General features: G+C 42.0%; 1 protein-coding gene across 3 annotated transcripts in view; it reads right to left on the bottom strand.

Annotated features, from left to right (window-relative positions):
• Nucleotides 1-21,248, bottom strand: part of LOC133128659 (collagen alpha-1(XI) chain-like) — a 103,433-nt gene that overhangs the window by 23,071 nt on the left and 59,114 nt on the right. For all 3 annotated transcript variants that reach the window (XM_061242366.1, XM_061242367.1, XM_061242368.1), the window contains 16 exons: nucleotides 21,055-21,162; nucleotides 20,318-20,371; nucleotides 18,279-18,332; nucleotides 17,330-17,374; nucleotides 17,170-17,223; nucleotides 16,617-16,661; nucleotides 15,991-16,044; nucleotides 15,641-15,694; nucleotides 13,251-13,304; nucleotides 11,871-11,978; nucleotides 10,473-10,562; nucleotides 8,289-8,342; nucleotides 4,759-4,866; nucleotides 3,979-4,086; nucleotides 3,274-3,327; nucleotides 2,340-2,393 (listed from right to left, as the gene is read on the bottom strand). In XM_061242366.1, the coding sequence (XP_061098350.1) occupies nucleotides 2,340-2,393; nucleotides 3,274-3,327; nucleotides 3,979-4,086; nucleotides 4,759-4,866; nucleotides 8,289-8,342; nucleotides 10,473-10,562; nucleotides 11,871-11,978; nucleotides 13,251-13,304; nucleotides 15,641-15,694; nucleotides 15,991-16,044; nucleotides 16,617-16,661; nucleotides 17,170-17,223; nucleotides 17,330-17,374; nucleotides 18,279-18,332; nucleotides 20,318-20,371; nucleotides 21,055-21,162 (1,098 nt within the window). The remainder of the gene's footprint in view (nucleotides 1-2,339; nucleotides 2,394-3,273; nucleotides 3,328-3,978; nucleotides 4,087-4,758; nucleotides 4,867-8,288; nucleotides 8,343-10,472; nucleotides 10,563-11,870; nucleotides 11,979-13,250; nucleotides 13,305-15,640; nucleotides 15,695-15,990; nucleotides 16,045-16,616; nucleotides 16,662-17,169; nucleotides 17,224-17,329; nucleotides 17,375-18,278; nucleotides 18,333-20,317; nucleotides 20,372-21,054; nucleotides 21,163-21,248) is intronic.

The following is a 21,248-nucleotide window of genomic DNA, read 5'->3' as shown; positions in this document are numbered from 1 at the left end:
TGCTGTTGATTGTGTTTTTCCCAGAATTATCTTGTGTAAGCAGTGGCCTTTATAATTTTTGAGGAAGTTAGGAAGGAAACAGCTGAGCTTAAGTCTGTCCACACCAAGAATGATAATTAGAACTAATAAATATATGAACAGTTAATGGCAGATGGTGGAGTTCACACCACAACTACAACGACAACGACAACGACTGTGACAAACGATATCTTTGGGATCACTTTGAGCAATTTTTTCCAGCTGCATGAATGACAGAAACACTGACAGCCAATCAAAATCCAGTCGAAATGTACAAGGCTTCACATTTAAAATGGATATTTGGTTATCGTTCATCAGTGTGGATGTTCATATCATTACCATTATACTTATGTTTACAGTTACAGTTCTTGGAGTGGACTGTATTTAACCCTTAGGTGAAGAGTTGTTTATGTTTTTTTAGAATGTTTCAGAAAAAGCCAGTGTGATCTTGGAACTACATTGCTCACCATTACCAGTAGTGATAATTACATCATCATTTGAATGTTCAGTTAAGAACTTTCTAATCACATATCTATGATCATCTCACACCTTAAGACAACCTGAAACAGAAGTTAGAGCAGCACTAGCTTCCACGATATGACGTATGCAGGAGTGAAACTGATCTTGCGGGAAATTTTTGAAGAGCGGGGAGTCAATTTGACTGAGGAGAGGGACGTTCAATGAGGATGTGAGTTCATGAGTAAAAAGGATATTGATTGGAGGGGAATGGAAAATTGACGTTTCAATGACATACATGCCCATTGGTACATGACGATGGAAAATTTTGTATTCCAGGAAGTGGATGGAGAAATACTTTGCCGTGAAAATACAAAAATAATTTGGACTAAATTGAGCTTTGATTTCAGCTTGTCTTTAAAGGGTTACTAATAACTCTCCATGCCCTGAGGAGGAGACTACAGTAGAATGACTCTAAGATCCTGAAACTCAGTGTAACTCCAGGATTTCGCTGTATCGACCTAACACAGTGTAGCAGGTGTACTTGTAATACTTGTTTCTGTGTTTCCGGGCATAACCCTTGCTATTCATAAAAATAATTTTTATGTGAGCTGGAGAATGAATTTAATTTTATTGAAAAAATGTTAATTAGAGCACTGTGAGGTCCAAAATATTTGGTTGGGTTTCAGATCGGCCCTTCACTTTTACTAATAGCAAGTATGTTTTTTTAATTTCAGACTGGAAATAATTGGATGGTTTCCCCAAAAAATGCAAAAAATTGAAAAATATGGAAAATACTGTCCAAATTTCCAGACATTTATGACAGGCGCTGCAAGGCATGAGGGAAGATCACACAGGGCTTCTGCATATAAAAAAACCCCCCAAAAATATGGTTCCACCCTGGGGACATTGACACTGCCTCGGGAGTTAAAGAAAAAAAGAAAAAGAAAAAACACTTCAGAACCATCTCAATATGAAGAATTCACTGATGGCAGCCTTGTCCCATAGCTTTGCCGACAAAGACGACCAAAGATTTGAGGGGATGGGTGAGATAACTGCAAAAAATCTGTCAAAAGGCTGTAATTCCCCTTCAGCAGGTATTGCAGGTCAGGATAATGATCCAATGTACAACAGAGGCAGCTAAAGCAGTATGCTGCTGAGGTACAATGCCTTCAGGCTGCTTGGCAATGAGACGCTATTTTCTTCTGTGCTTTAATATGAGTGTCAAAAAGTGCTGCAGGTCACATTTCTATGCTTTCAAAAAAGAAAAGGTGACTGAATTCCCTAGTGATGTGTTCTTCTCATACTTGTAATCTAATTGGTTTCAGGAATTCATTTAAAGTTTTCAGCGAGAGGTCAACGAGTGAGATCAGGAAAAGAATGGAAAGCTCAGCGGTGGACTCGACTCAAGCCAACAGGCTTCAGAAAGCTGATACTTAAATGCCCAGCACATCCAACCCAATGCTTTCCCTGAATTGCGAGTTCTTTGTTGTGGAATAAGGTCAGACACCATATGAAGGAAACCTACTTTACACATTCAGACTTTGTCGGTGTAATTGATTTGTCTGGCTACTGTAATTACTGGCCCAGACCAGGGGGGTTGGCAGGGCAAAGACGATATACATGTATGTGCCAACTCACAGATAGATGTCAGAGAGCTGAATAGAAATGAATTATGCACTGTAACTTGGATATTGGGCTTTGGAAATGCCAACAAAGCATTCTGAATTGAACTGAAATTAAAGTGAGAAATGCAAAGCACAGTTTCTGATCTGTTGACCGGCCGGATGTGATCCGGCTGGGATCCGTCCAGGGGAATAAACAGACACGGAGAAGAATGGCGTGATGAACTGACAGATACTTACCGCAGGACCAGGGGCACCAATCACACCCTGAAGACCAGCTGCACCTGGAGGACCCTGGAACCAGCAAAGAAGAACAGGTCACCCCCCTGTGCTTACTGCCCATAAAACTCTGGCCAGCCCTACTTTTGTATTATTGTACTTTATTTGGACAGGTGGAAAGTAAACACAGTCACACATACAGAAGGGATCATGACACAGATGAGGGCATGGTGTGCGATCAAACCTGGATTGAAAACATACCATATTTTACCAGAATATGAGCATGAAACTTTTAAAACTGAAACTTAAAAATGTTCCAGTTTTACACTAAATTTACACTAGCTCAATAGCGCAGCCTCTTGGTGCAAACCTGATGTAATGGTAGTGGATATACATTTTCCCCCTGCATTACTTTTTGAAGGAAAAACTGCCCTTGGGTGTTATAATACCTCTGCACTGCAGAAAAACAGCTCAATGCAACAACCGAAACCGCCTTACACCGACAAAGCAGTCGCAACATACCTCCTGAATAAGTAATCTACTGGCAGGCAGTTGCCATGAGGGGACTGTGTTGAAGTCAGCCACGTGGTGTGTGAATGTAAAATATCTTCTTATTTAAAAAAAGGCCTCAGATATCACATACTCCTGAGTCAGCTTTAATGCATGCATTTCTGGATTTCCTCGCTGAGGACAGCGAATATGTCCGAATAAATCTAAATGCCAGTGACAGCAGATGAGCGCAAAGGGAAGGGAAATCACAGGAGGATTATGGGATACCATAAATAAATTTTTTGCTTTTATAGCTTTTCACGTTAATCTGTAATTCACTTCAATATGTCACGAAATACGTGTTATATTTCCAAGTTATTATGCCAGACAATTAAAAACCTAAGACACGATTGACCTTGTGATTCAAAACTAACAAAACGTAAAGGTGGAAACACGAGGGACTCACTTGTTCGCCCTTGTCAGCTTTGCTTCCCTTTTGACCAGGCTCACCAACTTCTCCCTGGGAAAGACGACAAAAAGAGTTACTGTTTTTCAATCCCTCATCATTTCTCTGACCAACTTTGAGCTTCTTTCTCTTTTTCATACCACATTGAACATGTTTGTGCTGAAGAACACAAGAGAGACATTAATTTCATCATACAGCAAAGGGCCTGGGGTGAGCTGTTGGTTTGCTATTTGCTAATTGATTTCTTGGCTGGCTTTCTCCATTCGACTGGTGCCAGTATCGATGCTTGGTTCTGCATCCCCAGCAGTGTTAAGAGCGAGGCAAATGCACAACGGTACATTTCGTTTTACATTAGCGGGGAAAAATGAAATGCGGTAGCCTTAGGCTGCTATAAACCGCCACAACCGACCAATGCAGCTGTGTGTCTCTGACACCTTAGACGCTGTCCATATTTCACACGGCTCATAAACGAGGCTAGGCGATAAAACGTTGCTAAAACGTCAACACTGTTTCATTTTTATGCCTCGCTTAATGAGATTTTATGTCACGTTTGGTTACGATGATGGATGGCGGAGCCACGCGTATCTATGGTACAGATGTTCCGAGTGTAGGGGTGTGATGATGATTGATCATGGGAATATTTTCTGTCCTTCTATTATTAATATGGAGCAGCTGTTTTGAGCCTAGTGGCGTGGAAAGGCGTACCTTGTCACCGTCCTCTCCGGGTGGTCCTTGAGGTCCAGCTGAGCCGGGTAGGCCGACAGGGCCTTGGATTCCATCACGTCCGGCTGGCCCTGTAGGACCTTTCTCACCCTGAAGTTAACAACAAATATATTACATGTATTTATTAGTAGATGAGTCCTATATGCTATATGAATGCTATATAGTCTAACAAAACAATGTATTCAACACAAATGTTCCATAAATTAATATGTGTATTTCAAGATGCTTTTAACAGGCTAATCCAGCATTAGCGGTTGCTAGTCACAAGCTATATTATATCCAAAGGGATTCTGATATCCAAGTCACATTAATTGCAAGAATAATGGACCAAATGATGCACTTAATCATTTCAATAATGTTTAGTTTGCATTCCCCTGTTCTTGAGCCATGTTTCCTATTTCAATTAAGAGATGAAAACAAAAATTAAGCTGTGTTCAAACTCAAGTGGGAAGTTACTGTAAGTGCCTAGAGAGGCTAGGTTTGAAGGAAAACCTCTAATGGGGATAGTGACATTCAGATGAGCCAATCAGGGCCTTCAATGGCTGCACATTAATCAAACAGGCCCTAGTGCTTATCTTTGTTGTAACCTTAGCACTTGAAATTGTACTTCCGTCTAGGGTACACTTGTTCCTGGTGATGGGTATGCACTTTGCACTTTGTTTTACGTCGCTCTGGATAAGAGCATCAGCCAAATGCCAATAATGTAATGTAATGTAATATAATGTAATGCTTGTGGCATTCGGCAAGGGTGTCAGTACTCACGGGGCCGCCCTTCTCTCCTGCTGGGCCAGGGGGCCCCTGAGGGCCGGTTCGGCCAGAGAGACCGATAGGTCCTCCAGGCCCGGCTGCTCCTCGCTCTCCAGGAGATCCCTACAATGGAGACAACATCATTACAACCCAATGAGGGAATCTTCTGAAAATTCTGGAATCAGGTTAAACATATTGTGCTAATGCAAAACACTGCTCAACAGGGCTTCTTCAGCCAGAGCGCACGCTTTTGAGCCATAGAGCGAAGCTCCCCACATCAAGGCAACATTGTACATGTGGTGGTTTTCATTGTTTGAGAGCACCCTTTGGTGCTATCCAAGTTCAACCTTAAGCCATCTGCTTTAGCTCACTTTTCTTCCCGCTGTTGTGTGGAAAGTCTAGCCGTAAACACTCAAGGGGCTATAGAAGTCTGGCTGTGTGTGTGTGTGTGGGTGTGTCTACAGTCGTATGAAAAAGTTTGGGCACCCCTGACAATTTCCATTATTTTCATTTATAAATCATTGGGTGTTTGGATCCGCAACTTCATTTTGATCTATCAAATAACTGATGGACACAGTAATATTTCAGTAGTGAAATGAGGTTTATTGGATTTACAGAAAATGTGCAATATGCATCAAAACGAAATTAGACAGGTGCATAAATTTGGGCACCCTTGTCATTTTGTTGATTTGAATACCTGTAACTACTTAACACTGATTAATTGGAACACAAAATTGGTTTGATGAGCTCATTAAGCCTTGAACGTCATAGACAGGTGCATCCAATCATGAGAAAAGGTATTTAAGGTGGCCAATTGCAAGTTGTTCTCTTTGACTCTCCTCTGAAGAGTGGCAACATGGGGGCCTCAAAACAACTCTCAAATGAAATGAAAATGAAATGAAAACAAAGATTGTTCAGCATTATGGTTTAGAGGAAATCTCAGAGATTTCAGCTGTCAGGAACCGTGAGGAACATAGTGAGGAAATGGAAGGCCACAGGCACAGTTCTTGTTAAGGCCAGAAGTGGCAGGCCAAGAAGAATATCGGAGAGGCAAAGGCGAAGGATGGTGAGAATGGTCAAATACAACCCACAGACCACCTCCAAAGATCTACAAGGTCATCTTGCTGCAGACGGTGTCACTGTGCATCGTTCAACAATACAGCGCACTTTGCACAAGGAAAAGCTGTACGGGAGAGTGATGCAGAAGAAGCCTTTTCTGCGCACACGCCACACGCACACGTCGCTTGAGGTATGCAAAAGCACATTTGGACAAGCCAGCTTCATTTTGGAATAAGGTGCTGTGGACTGATGAAACAAAGATTGAGTTATTTGGTCATAACAAGGGGCGTTATGCATGGCGGCGAAAGAACACAGCATTCCAAGAAAAACACTTGCTACCCACAGTAAAATTTGGTGGAGGTTCCATCATGCTGTGGGGCTGTGTGGCCAGTGCCGGTACTGGGAATCTTGTTAAAGTTGCTTGTTAAAGGGTCGCATGGATTCCACTCAATATCAGCGGATTCTTGAGAATAATATTCAAGAATCTGTCACAAAGTTGAAGTTACACCGGGGCTGGATATTTCAACAAGACAACGACCCAAAACACTGCTCAAAATCTACTCAGGCATTCATGCAGAGGAACAAGTTCAATGTTCTGTAATGGCCATCCCAGTCCCCAGACTTGAATATCATTGAAAATCTGTGGGATGATTTGAAGCGGGCTGTCCATCCTCGGCAACCATCACACCTAACTGAACTGGAGATGTTTTGTAAGGAGGAATGTTCCAAAATACCTTCATCCAGGATCCAGACACTCATTAGAGGCTATAGGAAGCGTCTAGGGGCTGTTATTTTTGCAAAAGGAGGCTCTACTAAATATTGATGTGATTTTTCTGTTGGGGTGCCCAAATTTATGCACCCGTCTAATTTTGTTTTGATGCATATTGCACATTTTCTGTTAATCCAATAAACCTCATTTCACTACTGAAATATTACTGTGTCCATCAGTTATTTGATAGATCAAAATGAAGTTGCAGATCCAAACACCCAATGATTTATAAATGAAAATAATGGAAATTGTCAGGGGTGCTCAAACCTTTTCATACGACTGTATGTGTGTGGGTGTGTGCGTGAGCGCATGTATGCAACTGCTGTTGTGTAGGATCATGCACATATACTCGCCAATGTGTTCATGTGCTGTACATGGCCAATGAGTGTAAGAACAAAACTTGTTCTATTGTTGGAACACATACACACACACACATAGGTACTCTTTACACATTGGATAAATGCTTCAAGATTTGCTGCTTGTCTGTGGGGATACATAAACACACACAATCATACAAAAAAATGAACAAGCACACAAAAAAGTGCACATGCACGTATGCACCCACAAACAGACACGCACACATGCAAACTAGTGTGCACAGACACGCACCCACGCACACAGACACAAACAAGTGGACACCCACACAGACACGCACCCACACACAGACACACACACATGCAAACTAGTGCGCGTGCACACACACACACACACACCGTCGGCAAGGTCAAAATGGTCTGCAGGAGACAAGGTGTGATTCTGAGGCGATTCTGCCCCGTGAGTCAGAATCACATCTGTCTGCAAGCCGCCACCTGGTGCTCTGAGGCTGGTCTCGAGAAGCCTTACTGCTGCCAGACCTCGGGGCTGCGAGCCAGACACCGACGCCTCGGCAGCACACACACAGCCCCATCCCCATCCCCGCTGCCAGCAGGGCGCCCGTAACACTATTTAATTGCTGCTTTCTGCGGACACTGACGCGCACTACGCAATCTGCCTACAGCACCTCAGCAATATGATACGGGTATGAAAAATCTTTTCACATGAAATAATGTCTTAATGAGATAAACATCAAAGATGGAGACTGGTGTTTCCTGAAACACACATACATGTTTTGTGCAATGCCTGTCAACATATAATTAAGCTCTCAGTCTGAACTACGAGCTCTTACTGGAAGACAATGTGGTAGCTTTAATTTGACGAATAATGTCACCAGCGAACTGCTATTTCAAGACACTGTGCCTCAGCCTTAGTTTCCTTCATTCTTTTTTTTTTTGTAAACCACAAAATAGAATGTCAAGGAATACTAATTACAACCCAGATTCAGATACCTCAACACTATTAGAGGGACTGGAATTGACACATTTCCTGAAGGGTAATAAAGTGCCCTCTAGTGTTTGACTTTTTAATTGCATGTCACAGAAAAAACAAAAGGCAGGGCCCAGAATATAACTGTCCCTGATGGCAGAGGAAACCAGTCCCTGCCCACACTCCCCTTTCAACGCATTTGATACAGAGGCAATATGATTTGATGAATTCATTGCACTGCACCCAGATGGTTCTGCACAATCCCCCGCTGGACCAATCAGAGGACTGAAATGATCAACTGTCACATTAAAGCCACCTGTTTTAAGCAGATCTAGATGCCCCCCCTCCCTCCCCTGCCAAACCAGTGCATTGTTCCCACAATGTGGCCAGGTAACCATGGCGACGGGATACTTACAATGGGCCCTTGAGGACCTTGTGGGCCCTCTCCTCCCTTCAAACCAGCTGGACCCTGGAAGAAGAGCAAGGAAAAAAACAATCAATTAGGGGCAAAAATGGCCACCAGCGCATTCTTGTAAACATCTGCTGCCTGAATTCTATTTAAAATTATGAAATGTGCACATTCCAAACCTAGGCATGCAGGTCCCAGGATCTGACGTTTGAAAAGATTCACATCCAAACCCAATTAAAGGGACTGGTTAGATTTGATCGGCATTTATGAACCAGCCTTGGAAGACCAGAGCTGGCAAGTCCAGTGGTCAGGAGGTAAAAGTCCTGCTATGTGTTACTTCCTCCTGTGAACTCTAATCCAGCTCATTTCATTTATTATTTCTACCTCCTGGCTGAAGAAGTGTCCCTCTAGGTCAGTGGAATAAAATAGTGGGGTTAGACTTGTACTTTCTAAACGTGGATTTTACACCTCTGTGTAAGATCTCCTGACTCTACTGTGTGAGTAGTACTATGCATTATAGTCAGGAACTGAGAACCTTGGACCTGATAAATGTCCTCCCTTTTCCCCAAAAGAAAGATTATCTGCAAAATGATTGGAATGGGGATCCATTGTAATGTAATGTAATGTAATGGAGATCCATTTCTACTCTTGAGAACAGCAGTTACAAACTAAGAAAGCAACACTCAATTTGTCAACGTTAAGGACAAATTGAATGTCGATTATATCCAGGCAACAGTTGCACTGTTCTCCTTTGTAAATAGAAAGGCTTAGCCACTTCTTTTATTGACACAAACCCACCTTGTTATTTCCCTTTTGCTTTAAGGAAGTACAGAATCAAACACTGAAAACAGATTTGATGTAAACCTCACTCTGGGCCCTTTTGCTTTATATCGAGCATTATAGGACCCATTCCTAAAATATAAACTTTTTAAGATTGAGTTCCCTCCTTTAAATGTCCACAGAAAGAAAGGGAAAGTGTCTAAACCTGGCAAGAGTGCAGCACGAGAGTGTTTTAGCTGCAATAAGCAATGAGTGATTCATTTAGCATCTGAGCTGCAGGCAGAGTTTACCTCTCCTCCAATCTCTGTCCCTAATCTCATAACACCAGCTCTGAATCTGACCCTCAATGCCCTTCCCTATGCTTAAAACACCAGCTCAGAACCTTACCCATAATCCCCTTCTGAGAACCTTACCTATAATCTCTCTTACGCTCTCCTTCTATAATGTGGCTGTGTATCAAATTGCACACTTGTGTTCTTATAAGTGCACTTATCAGTGAACTTGCAAGTGCACCAACAAGTGAACTAATATTACCAATGCAGGAATATCAAATCCGTTAATTTGAGATGCACTTGTACTATAAAGTTGACTCTTCTGACTTTATGAGAAATGCAGGTTTGACTAGCAGTTAGCTAGCATATGTAGTTTTATGCCCTCATTAGCTGAAATCGCAATGACTCCTTGAAATGAAAGTGTGCTCCAAAGCTGACTCAAATTTTCGATCCCCCCAAGTTCAACAAGAGAATGTCTGGTGAATTCTATGTGTACTTGCCAGCTTTGTACATGAGTTTGGGACACACTTGATCACATTACCTTTAACTTCTGTGCTTGATTCACGCGCTAACTAGTCCACAAGTATTCAATTTGAGAAACGGTCTGTGCGTGCAAAATGCTTGAGCTAGTTCATATCCTGTCTCCCTGGGCAGTCGCTCTTAATGAAATGCGTTACAGTACGAGCACCAAGAAGATAAACTCCTCAAAGCAGTACCTCTCTGGACCGGGGCCCAGTAATGAGGCCTTGTGGCGGTGAGAGGTGGTATTTATCCCTACACTGAACAGCCAGCGGCTGCCTCAGTATGACCGACCCTGCTCGCTTACCGATGCCAACCAAATGATTTTCTACAATTACCTGAAATACTATATTCTTTTCTGTGATGGTGACATACAGTAAATAAATAAAATCATAATCGTAATACATTCCAGTTAAAAATGTCAACTGGCCAAATGCCATTATTTGTGAAATTGGACTCTATTGTTTGGCATAACAGTGCCTCCAAGATATCAATGAGGTCTGTGTAAGGGATATACTTTTGGCATAGACTTAAGCAGAGGGTAAATTATATTTTAGAAATGTGCTGTGTCTTTAGAACCATACTGTACTGTATGCTGTTTGTGGGAAGGGTTCCTTACCATGGCTCCAGGAAGTCCTCTCTCTCCAGAGAATCCTCTCAGACCAGATGGGCCATCTTTCCCACTGGGCCCCTGAGGACCTGGATCACCCTAAACAGACAGAGAGGACAGAAGAGAGTGTAAGCATGGGCACTTTGCGAATGATAAGATGCAGAGGAAATCCGTCTTTCTTATGAGACGTTAAACCGAGGTCCTGACTGCGGTAATTAAAGATCTCATGACACTGTGCAAAGAGTAGGGGGGGTTCCCCGATGTCCCCTGGATAGATTTCCAAACTGACCCCCCACTTTCAACCTACCACTTAATCATCCCCTGATTTAATTGGCTAAAACATTGTTTTCTCCCTCTCCACCTTAGCTGATGTGTGGTGAGCATTCTGGCACAAAATGGCTGCTGTTGCATCACCCAGGTGGGTGCTGCACATTGGTGGCGGTTGAGGCGAGTTTCTGCCTCATCACTGTAAAGTGCTTTGAGTGTGAGAAAAGTGCTATATAAATGCATCTATCTATCTATCATCTATCTATGAGACTGACCATGAATGACCCGACTCCCATGGAAGGCAAAGAGTACCCATTTCAGGGAGGAACAGTGACTCATACAGCAGCTATTTGAAGGAAGCTTTTCCTTCCTCCATACTAAGACTAATGGGCAAAGAGGCAGGGATATGGATACATTACATTATTGGCATTTGGCAGACACTCTTATCCAGAGCGACGTACAGTTGATTAGACTAAGCAGGAGACAATCCTCCCCTGGAGCAATGCAGGGTTAAGGGCCTTGCTCAAGGGCCCAACAGCTGTGCGGATCTTATCGTGGCTACACCGGGATTAGAACCACCGACCTTGTGTATCCCAATCATTTACCTTAACCACTACGCCACAGGCCGCCCCCAGGCCACATTTACATTTTACATTTTAGTCATTTGGCAGACGCTTTTAATCCAAAGCGACTTACAAGTGCATAGGTTCTACCATAAGTCAAAGCATCACATCCAGAACTAGCAAAATACACATGAAATGCTGTTCTAAACATAGTTGTCATCATAAGTGCTTTTTTTTTTTTTTTGGGGGGGGGGGGGGGGGGGGATTAGACAAGAATAGGGATATCAGAAAGGAGGGGCAGGGGAAATCAGGAGGGAGGACTAAGGTAGAGTAGGTAGAGGCCGGATATAAAGCATAAAGCTACCTCTTTGATTACACTATTTCTAAAATACATATATTTAGACTTGTGAGTGGTCCAAAGGAGTGTCCTTTGTTCAAATGTACCAAGATGAATGTTTTAAGCTTGAGCATTGTTGTCCATTTGATTTAATGGGAAGACGAGTCACTTTCTTATTTGGGGGGTGGGCTTATTGGGTTTTACTGGGTACAGCAGACCAAAGAGTTATCGTTACTTTACCTTTGCTCCCTCCTTCCCAGCAGAACCAGGTAGACCCTGTTCACCAGGTGGACCAGAGGGGCCTGGGTGACCTCTCTCCCCAATGGGACCTGTCTCTCCAGTAGGACCCTGTTGGACCACACCATGACAGCATATTGTACTCAACATCAAGGTATGAATCATCAATCAGAAAACACAAAAAAGAAATGTTTCACAAACAATCATTCATTAATTTCAGCTTAATTCCGTTCTAGACACACTGCATACAAATGTGCATGTAACATGCCCTTATGTTTTGTGTTTGGTTTCATCAACTTTCCCCCACAACATTTTTTCCTAATAAAATCATGAACTGCACAAAGAAAATTAACACACAAGAACACTCGTAGTTCCAATTATTTTAAAACTGGAATAGCTAAACTGTAAATGCGACCATTCATGAAATGGTCAATGAAGAGTGTGCAAGCACATTTAAGTTGAAATTGACCCAAAACCTCAGGGGCTTTCTTGGGATAAACCCTGTGAAGCACCCTATTAGGCAGCAGTCCAGGGTGCTGTAACTCTAGACAATTCAAAGCTGTTTGACCTTCAGTCAACCCAATACATTTCAGGTCAGTATTAGCCTGCTTGGATTTAGAGAAGACAACAAGTTTTCAGAAACTCCTAGGATGTTCTAAAACTCCACCATCTCAGATATACCAACAGAAGATGTTCTAAAATTCATTTTATGATAACACATTACACGACTGCCATTTTATCTTTGATCTGAACTTAGTTACTACAATTAGACTACACTTACTAGAAATAATGGCTAAAATTTTTGCTTCTCCGATGATCTATATATATATAATATAAATGTATAAATAATACTACTGTAGCTTTAATTAATAATGATGCTTGCCATAGCAACAAGAATGTTCAAAACTATCATAGCAGCCCTGGAGATTAATTCTACACACATACTGTAGGACTAAGAGCAGCAGTGACTGTCATTAGCAATAATGGCTGCTTCAAGGTGGAGAGATGAAAGGACGTGTTGAGATTTAATTCAGCTGAAAACTGTAACTCTAATTTAGGTTGCTGATGCAAATGTGTGGGTGAGTTAAGTTCGGCTTCATTTTACAGTCTATATTTTGTGGCTGTTGTAGTGATCATTTTTGGCATACTAAATGCAATCTCATTTGTTATGCTGAAAATGCCTTGTTGTGATGTCAGAATTATATGGTTGTTTACGCTGGATTGGTAATGTTCACTGGTTCAATTTTCACATCAGACTGATCTATTTATAAAATATGGAAAAACTAGGAATGTTTTAGCCGTTCCCTCAAGGACTCCAGTTGAGAAACCCAATTGCAGGATGTACTTATTGGGTTTGAAGCTGTGAGGGGGTGACATTCTCACCTGCGGTCCTACTACTCCTCCAGGGCCTGGTGGTCCAGTTTTACCTTGGAAACCCTGAAAAATTTCAACAAAAACATTGAAGGTTGTAAACAGAAAAACAAGCAGTACACTTATTTTAGTAACCAATTAACCTAAAGTATGGAAACCATACAAATCATGTGAAAAGAAGGGTAATGAAACACCAGCCTTTTTTTACAATAGGATTAATGTTACCTACAAAAGGGAAGCAAGACACTCAGCCTTATATCTCCAAAAACAGTAATTTAGGGTTTATCACCTCTTTAAAATCAGAATGAATCACAAGATGGCTGCAGCAGAAATGGCAGCATTTTGGAAGCATTTTGGTTTCCACTGAGGTCTATTGGCTTGCCGGCTGGCTGCTTAAATCACAAAGTGCAATAGGAATCATCTGTGACAGAAATCATTCTGCATAAGTAAAGCCGACATTACTCTGGGCCTGACACGGCGTCGCCGCGGCGATCGAATCCGATATCCAAGGCTTGTTGAGCCGTTTGCTGGCTAATAAATCAGGCATTATAAACATTGATTTGATGCCTCATTAGCATGCAGGAACTGGAATGAGCCAGTTCGGAGGCTGAGGGATCATTTGGTAGAGGGTCAGTGGATGGAGGAAGACTGTGTAGCTGGCAGTGTTTTATTCAGGCTTCTCATTTGGGCAGTCTGCAAGCACAGTCACAGGCTGGCTGTATACTTTTATTGTAATGGACCCATATACTGTATACTTCTTCAAGTTTACAAGAATGATTCCATTGAACAAGTTTCATTACTGTTCTGTTATATTTACTCTTACTATTTTACTATTCCTTTAAGATATAGGGGAGAGCCGGGGCTACTGTTTTTTTCCCGAGTAGAAACGAGCTAGCCTGCTGTAAATCACATTGCACACGCCCATACATGTCCTCTTCTGCCTTGGATTTCAACGGACCAGTTTTGTGCTCAGAAAACATTGCATAACAATCAAACCTTGTCACAATAGACCCCAATCTCCCCTACTAATGTTAACATAAGTTTAAATTCACTGGTCCAGAATGTATTGACCATAGGGCAATGTTGCAGTGTGGTGCATAGGCTACCATACTGTCACATAGGAAGAGAAGAGTGCAAGTAAGGAGGACACCTCATAATGTATTAGCAACACATTTGGTCGATTAAGTGGCTACAGCCTGACTGTACTGCTTGAACAGGATGTGCGTTAGTTGTGTCAGCTGCTGGACTAGAGACTAAAAGAAGCAATGGTTTTGCTGCGTATACTTTTGGAGAATGTCTGCTGGAATCTGCACTCTCCTGAATTGATAGGAGTGTTCATAATAATGATAATAATATTAATAATAATAAGAGTCCAAACTCCAAATTAAATATCCCAAAATAAAAACAATGCAAAATGTGCTCTATATATCAAACTAGTACTATCAGTATCAAGGTGTAAGTTACAATATTGGTGTCTCCTTCATATTTATTTTATAAAGACCTACTGTGTAGCCATCCGTGTGGCAGACTCAGTAGCTCCCTATGATGCAAGACTAGTTCTTTCATAAAACAACGATGAATGAAATCTTTTCTATAGCCACTTCAAAGGCTCTTGATCTTATCAGGTCTGCTTGCGAGAACAAGACCCTAGTGCAGAGCCTGTCAGACTCCGGAAAGATCCGGGCAACATGGCTTTAAGAGCCTTTCCCTCTCCCAGGCAAGTCAGTCTTTGAATATAACATCATAAGCCATCTGAGGTTGTTCTACACAGATGTGTCAGCCAAGGGGAGCATCTGGCTGCATATTGATTGAGTTTAAGACTCCCTGCAATGATATTTACAGTATATATGCACATTGTTAATATTGGTAATACACTTCAGGTACTGTACCTCCAAAGCAACTACAGTGACCTAATGCTTCCAGAAGTTGAAAATGTGTATTTAAAAAAAAAAAAAAAAGATTTTATGTTTCATCTTATTTTTGTTTGGAACTATTTCCAATGAGGCACAGCGTGAGGTCATTACAATCAATAAAGGAAGTAGCATGGCTTCCTATATCAAGGATACTAATGGTTTGATGTGGAGAGAATCAAATGACTGTGTGAGAGAGAAGATCTCAAAGCAACAACAATGTTTGTAATTGCGGATAAACATTGAAAAATGTAACTTATGTATACCTCTCAAATATTGCCATACAAGCTGCTGAGGAGAAACCTGAAGTGGGTTTGCCCTTTAACCAATAAACCAGTACTTTTCTCAATGGTAGCCAATGAGGGCTGTATATTGTAGTCATTGGACATTTCTGAAATAAAAATGATAAATATCTAGTATTTCTGGCTCACAGAAAAAGGCTGGACTGCAAGTCGGTGCAGCAGCAAAGCTGAACAATCTGGGTTCACTTACGGTCTCTCCACGCTGTCCTGGGTGACCAGGCAGCCCGTCTTTTCCGGGTGGTCCCTAAGATGGTGGAAATATCACAGTTACTGTGCAGTCATCATTTTCTGTTTTCTCTTTCACGTAAAACAAAAGTTACTGACATACAGTACTTCTATTTAAACATTCACAGCAGAAGCTACAATATAATGCCTCAAGCGTTCTCAGAGGCCTGATACAGTATTGTTCAGAAAACAAAGCACACCGCCTTTTCTCCTCAGAGACATAGATTTTGCCTGGCTGCACAATACAGTGAGTTTGGCTAAATGTCACCCTCTAAGAACTAGAGGTAAAAAGGCATATCAGTCGAGGATACTTACAGGGGGCCCCTTTGGTCCTGGGAAGCCGACAGGGCCCTGGGGTCCTTGAGGCCCCTAGAAAAAACATAAAGTCAGTTATAGCCCTTTCACAGAAGAAACAACCTGGGAATGTGCTGGTGTGAAAGGGTCAGCCAGGGATATCCGTCCTGGGTTCGCAACCCTGCTTTCGACCTGGGAAATACCCGGGATTGAAACGGCTGAGCTTTGGTATGAAATGAGGAATCCCGGTTACTCGACCCAGGAGTCAATCAAGGAACCTCATTGGACACAACCCAAGACACACTCGTAGCCTATGTCAGCAATGGTGCTTGTTTTAAATCGTGTTTTATGTTTAAATCAGTTGCGTCATTTATTGTCCTAATAATACAATAACTTGAAAATCGGAGCATTAGATTGCGGAAATTAAGGAAAAAACACAGATTGCGAGTACATTTTCTTGTGAGAAAAATGTTTTTGACTTTGTATTTTGACCACAATTGTACCATTGACTTTACATTGAAAACAGGTCTGAATGACCTATACTGGAGCCAACCGCAGTGGTGTGAGTGAGGACAGTCTCTCAGCATGACCAGGAAATGAGCATCAAAAAAGAAGGCCTGTTTTAGCCGCGTGATTACTACACTTACTCTTTCTCCTGGGCCACCTGCTGGTCCGTCATTACCCGAAGTGCCCTGCACAAAAAGAAGAGAGAAGAAGAGTGTGAGTCAGCACATTGTCAGGCCTGCTGTTTTCCTGTAAATGTTACCTTCATCAAAACCATTAACACTGGTGATAGTCTCATTCTGAGAAACATAGAGTGCATCACAAATGACAACATGTAACTACATAAATACGATGCCCTGCACTACTCAGGACTGTATGCATTAGTGCCACAACACAGTAACTCAGATAAACTGCGAGCAAGCCCAGTGGAATAGATTGTGTGTAAGCCAACCCTGGTGTAAAACCCAGCTGTGACCCGCTGGAATTACCAGCTACCTGTTGTTTCAAAACATAGCTTGAGCTAGTCAAACCATGTTGAGTATGGAGTTGGTCTGACTGGTCAACCAGCTATCAGCTGTTTCAAAACCTAGAATGAGCAGGCTAAGGAGGCTGTCTCACAAGGTGAGTAAAATAAACTGTGATCATTCCAAATCAGGTTCAAACTGGGAGTGTGTCCAGTGAGAGGATATTAGTCACCTTGGGACCTGGTTTTCCAGTGGGACCTCTGGCACCTCTACCACCACGTGGACCCTGAAATATGAGAGCAACAACATCAACGACAGCTCAATATTCAATCCGGAAAATGGCTGAATTTAAATGTTGAAAAACAGGCAGAAGGTGGAGTGAAATCAATTACCGTTGGCCCTCTTTGCCCTCTTGGACCGGCTTTGCCTGCCCCACCCTAAAAAAACCAAAACAAGATTAACTGTCAGTAAATGATAACACCATCACCGGCTGTGGACTCAGTGATTATTATTTGTAGTATTATGTTAAAGTTAAAGTGGTTGAAAGTAAAGTTAAACAGTGTTGGGAGAACCTTGCACACAGCACTCCCTTGAGTAGTAGAATCAGGTGTGCTGAATTAAGAGTTGAAATGAAAACCTACAGGATGGTAGATCTCCAGGAACAGGGTTCTGGAAGTTCTATTACCGTGTGTCCCACTGCTCTAACTTGATTTGACGCGATGTCAACGTTTTCCACAGTATACCTACTACAACTTTTCATTAATTGCAATACTACCCATGTAGGCCAGCTATACATGTATATTTATTTATACTATATATTTGAAACCTACCTTGCTAGGTTTATCATACTGTGCCCTCTGACTTACTTGTACTTGAGTTTAGTATTTATTTATCATGGAAAGTTATTAAAGAGCAATATCAGCATAAGGGGATGTTTTCTGCCTCCTCAGTTCTCAGCTCAGCAGCTTTCCCACCCAATCCAATTCCAGACAATTTTTAGTTGAGTAGATTCTGGTTCAGGTTTCAAAGGACATGAAATGTGCATAAAAAGCTGCTGAAGGCAATCATCAAATCTCGCAACCACAATCAGCATCTTTCATTTTCTCTCCAAAAAATGTGAAAAAAGTGAACCACAATTTGTGTAAATGAGGATTTTTAAGAATTTCTTGGCAGCTGACACAGCCTTAATTGTTGCGACGTCTGAACAGCTTATGCTGAGAATGTCATCAATTATACCAGCATTTGTTCGTTCAACCCCTGATTCAGATCTCTTTGCGTTATGAAGCAATTTGCTACTTCTTGTTGCTTGGGAACGCGCTCCCAATGTGCCAGACTACTTACCCTCGCTCCTTTCTCCCCATTGGCTCCTGCGAATCCGAGGAAGCCAGTCGAGCCCTGCAGATGAAGAGAAAGGTCAGAGTAGCAATGCTTTTTCTTCTGTCCTAGACTTTCACTCTGCCCCCTACTGGCTGTGGGACCAAATTAAAGTGGTCAAGCTGTTGCAATGATGGTAAGGACCTGTAGGCTGGCATGAGCCACACACTCTGCTCCCTTCTGGAAGCTTCATTCATTCATTCATTATCCTAACCTGCTTATCCTGAACAGGGTCGCAGGGGGGGCTGGAGCCTATCCCAGCATACATTGGGCGAAAGGCAGGAATCCACCCTGGACAGGTCGCCAGTCCATCACAGGGCACACACACCATTCACTCACACACTCATACCTATGGGCAATTTAGACTCTCCAATCAGCCTAACCTGCATGTCTTTGGACTGTGGGAGGAAGCTGGAGTACCGAACCCAGGACCTCCTTGCTGTGAGGCGGCAGTGCTACCCACTGCACCATCCGTGTCGCCTCCTTCTGGAAGCTTCTAATACTTAACTTTAATGATAAGTTAAATAGCCTTCAGTTACTGAACTTACCATAGTTAGACAAGGGTTTCTAAACCTTTCATTATTTCAGCCATTTCTTACAATGGTAACGTTTGGCAGCTTCATCTAGCACCCTCGGCATCACATTGGAGTGAGAACAAAAAAGAGCTTACCAGCATACTTTCAATCCAGGAAGCATTAAAAGCATTAACAATGCCATCAATATTCAGCATTATACTTTCTTTTGAATACAATTTCTATACATGGAAATGGCAATTTAACACACCAATCCCCGACAAGGAAGTCAGCTATAAATAAATGTTGCCACATTCCGTTAGGTCTGACTCCCCAGCAGGGCAAGGCATCATTGGCTCTAGTGTTGCCTAAGGAGGTAGGGATTCCATTAGCTGGACTGTCCTCTGATGAGGTCCTGTGTTGTGCCGGAGCCAAAATGTCTTCCAAGTGTCAATCAAATTGCAAGCGGAGTGCAAATCCTTCTAGCCCAACTCACTTTCAAGCATTCACTCCCTAGACCTTTGGACTAAGTGTGGGTTTGCAGCCAATCAAACCCTCGCTGAGTTTCTCCTTGAAGAGACAGTTGGGTGCTGCACTCTGGGTTCCCAATCACCGTCGCTTTGTACAAAAACAGCTCTGAATTCCTCTGGAGGGTAACAACTCAACTAGTTGTCAAATTTTCTCACAATAGACTTTGCTTTATGATGTTGGCTTCGTGATTTCATGACAGGAAGTGGCCAATTTAAACCATGGAGGCATTGAAGGGGGGGGGGGGGGGCGGTGAATTGCTCTTGAAAAGCATAATGTATGTTTCTTTGTGTTTTTATAAAATATTAAGAGGCCATTGCTCAGGCCAAACAACAGATACAATAGGCTGCCCAAGTAAGTTTAATAGTGAGTCAACAGCCCAGTATAATCCCTGCCAACAGGCAACACTGAGCAATCCTCCTACGCTTACAGCTAAAATATACATTTTCAAAACTTTCTTTCCATTTCATATGCCTGAAGCTCTGTGTTATAATTACGGGGTTTTAAAAGTATTAATAAACTGAACGAATGAAAGGTGTAAGGTTAAACACCTGTCAGACCTAAGCAGGCAAAGAGAGACATCTAGTGGTGAGCCAGTATTAATGCATGAATTTGAGGCAGGTGTCCTTGCCTTGTTTATACATGTAAACCATACTTCACACAACACAGTCCACCTGAATGTAGCAGAAAATGCTATTCTGTAGATATACAAGTTAGACATTAAAATTTGCCATCTGCTCTAGGGAAAAAGACACAACCTTAAATACCCATAATTTCTCAAGAATTACAACAAACAAAAAAAGATGAATGCATGAAACATGTTTTCTAGCCATTTAACGCAATACAAAATTGCTTCTATGAGAAATATTGCAGATACTGTTATAATTTGTAGCCTGATAATACTGTTTTAGTTTTGCCCCTAAAATGTGCAATCCCATGACGCAACTTCCTACTGTGTTTACATACCTTTGGACCTTGTCTTCCTGGATATCCGGGTAAACCTGGAACTCCGAGTTTACCCTGACAAGACACACAAACGACAGTGACCAAATGGAACAAAGTCACTTTCAAAACATTTATTCCACCTGAAAATGCAGAGGATATCACTATTGACAGTTCCTATATCTCTATCTAATCAGCATTCCATAATGCAGACACCAGACATTAGCTAGAACTAGATGAACATGTGTTATAGACAAATGTTTATTTCTCGAAACAGCTTGGCAAGTTAGTGTGTGTGATCCCTGAACTCGCTAACTTGAAAAATACAGGCTGGGGACATTGACTGCATCCTTTTGCAATGTGCAGAAAGAACGCGTGTCAACAGTCAGAGAGAATGGGACACTGGCACACTCCCACAGGTGGGATTTCCATAAAACAAGTCAATACAAAATAGTAAGATTGAAGCCAATCTGAGAAATGAACAGCCAGAGCAAAGAGAGCTGCTCAGAAACATTATTATTGATTGTATTGACCAATTGTGCCTTTTTAATATTTATTTGTCTTCATGTTTTATAGGAATGTTTTATTTATTTCATTCATTGAAAAAAAAATGTATATATGCATATCATGTAAATTGTCTGCTGTTGGTATGTTTTTTATCTTTTAAGTGACTTTTTGTGAGCACTTTGTAAACTTTGTTTTAAGAAAAGTGCCATAACATGCTATAAAAGTGCTAAATAAAATTATTATTATGAACATACCTTTTCTCCAGCCAGACCCAGGGGCCCGGCCTCTCCGTTAGGCCCTGACCGGCCCTTTGGCCCCTCTGGCCCGTCTTCTCCTCGGATCCCCAACAAACCCGTCTCACCCTTTACAAACACAGCAAAGAGTCATCCCCCCAGACGCCACACTTTCACATTAAGCCCATTCCTTTCTTTATTGCTTCACTGGCTTT

This window comes from Conger conger, chromosome 5 (genome assembly GCF_963514075.1).
Source record: "Conger conger chromosome 5, fConCon1.1, whole genome shotgun sequence".
Classification (NCBI taxonomy): domain Eukaryota; kingdom Metazoa; phylum Chordata; class Actinopteri; order Anguilliformes; family Congridae; genus Conger; species Conger conger.
Note: the sequence above shows the minus strand (reverse complement) of the source record. Positions and strands in the feature narration are given on the sequence as shown.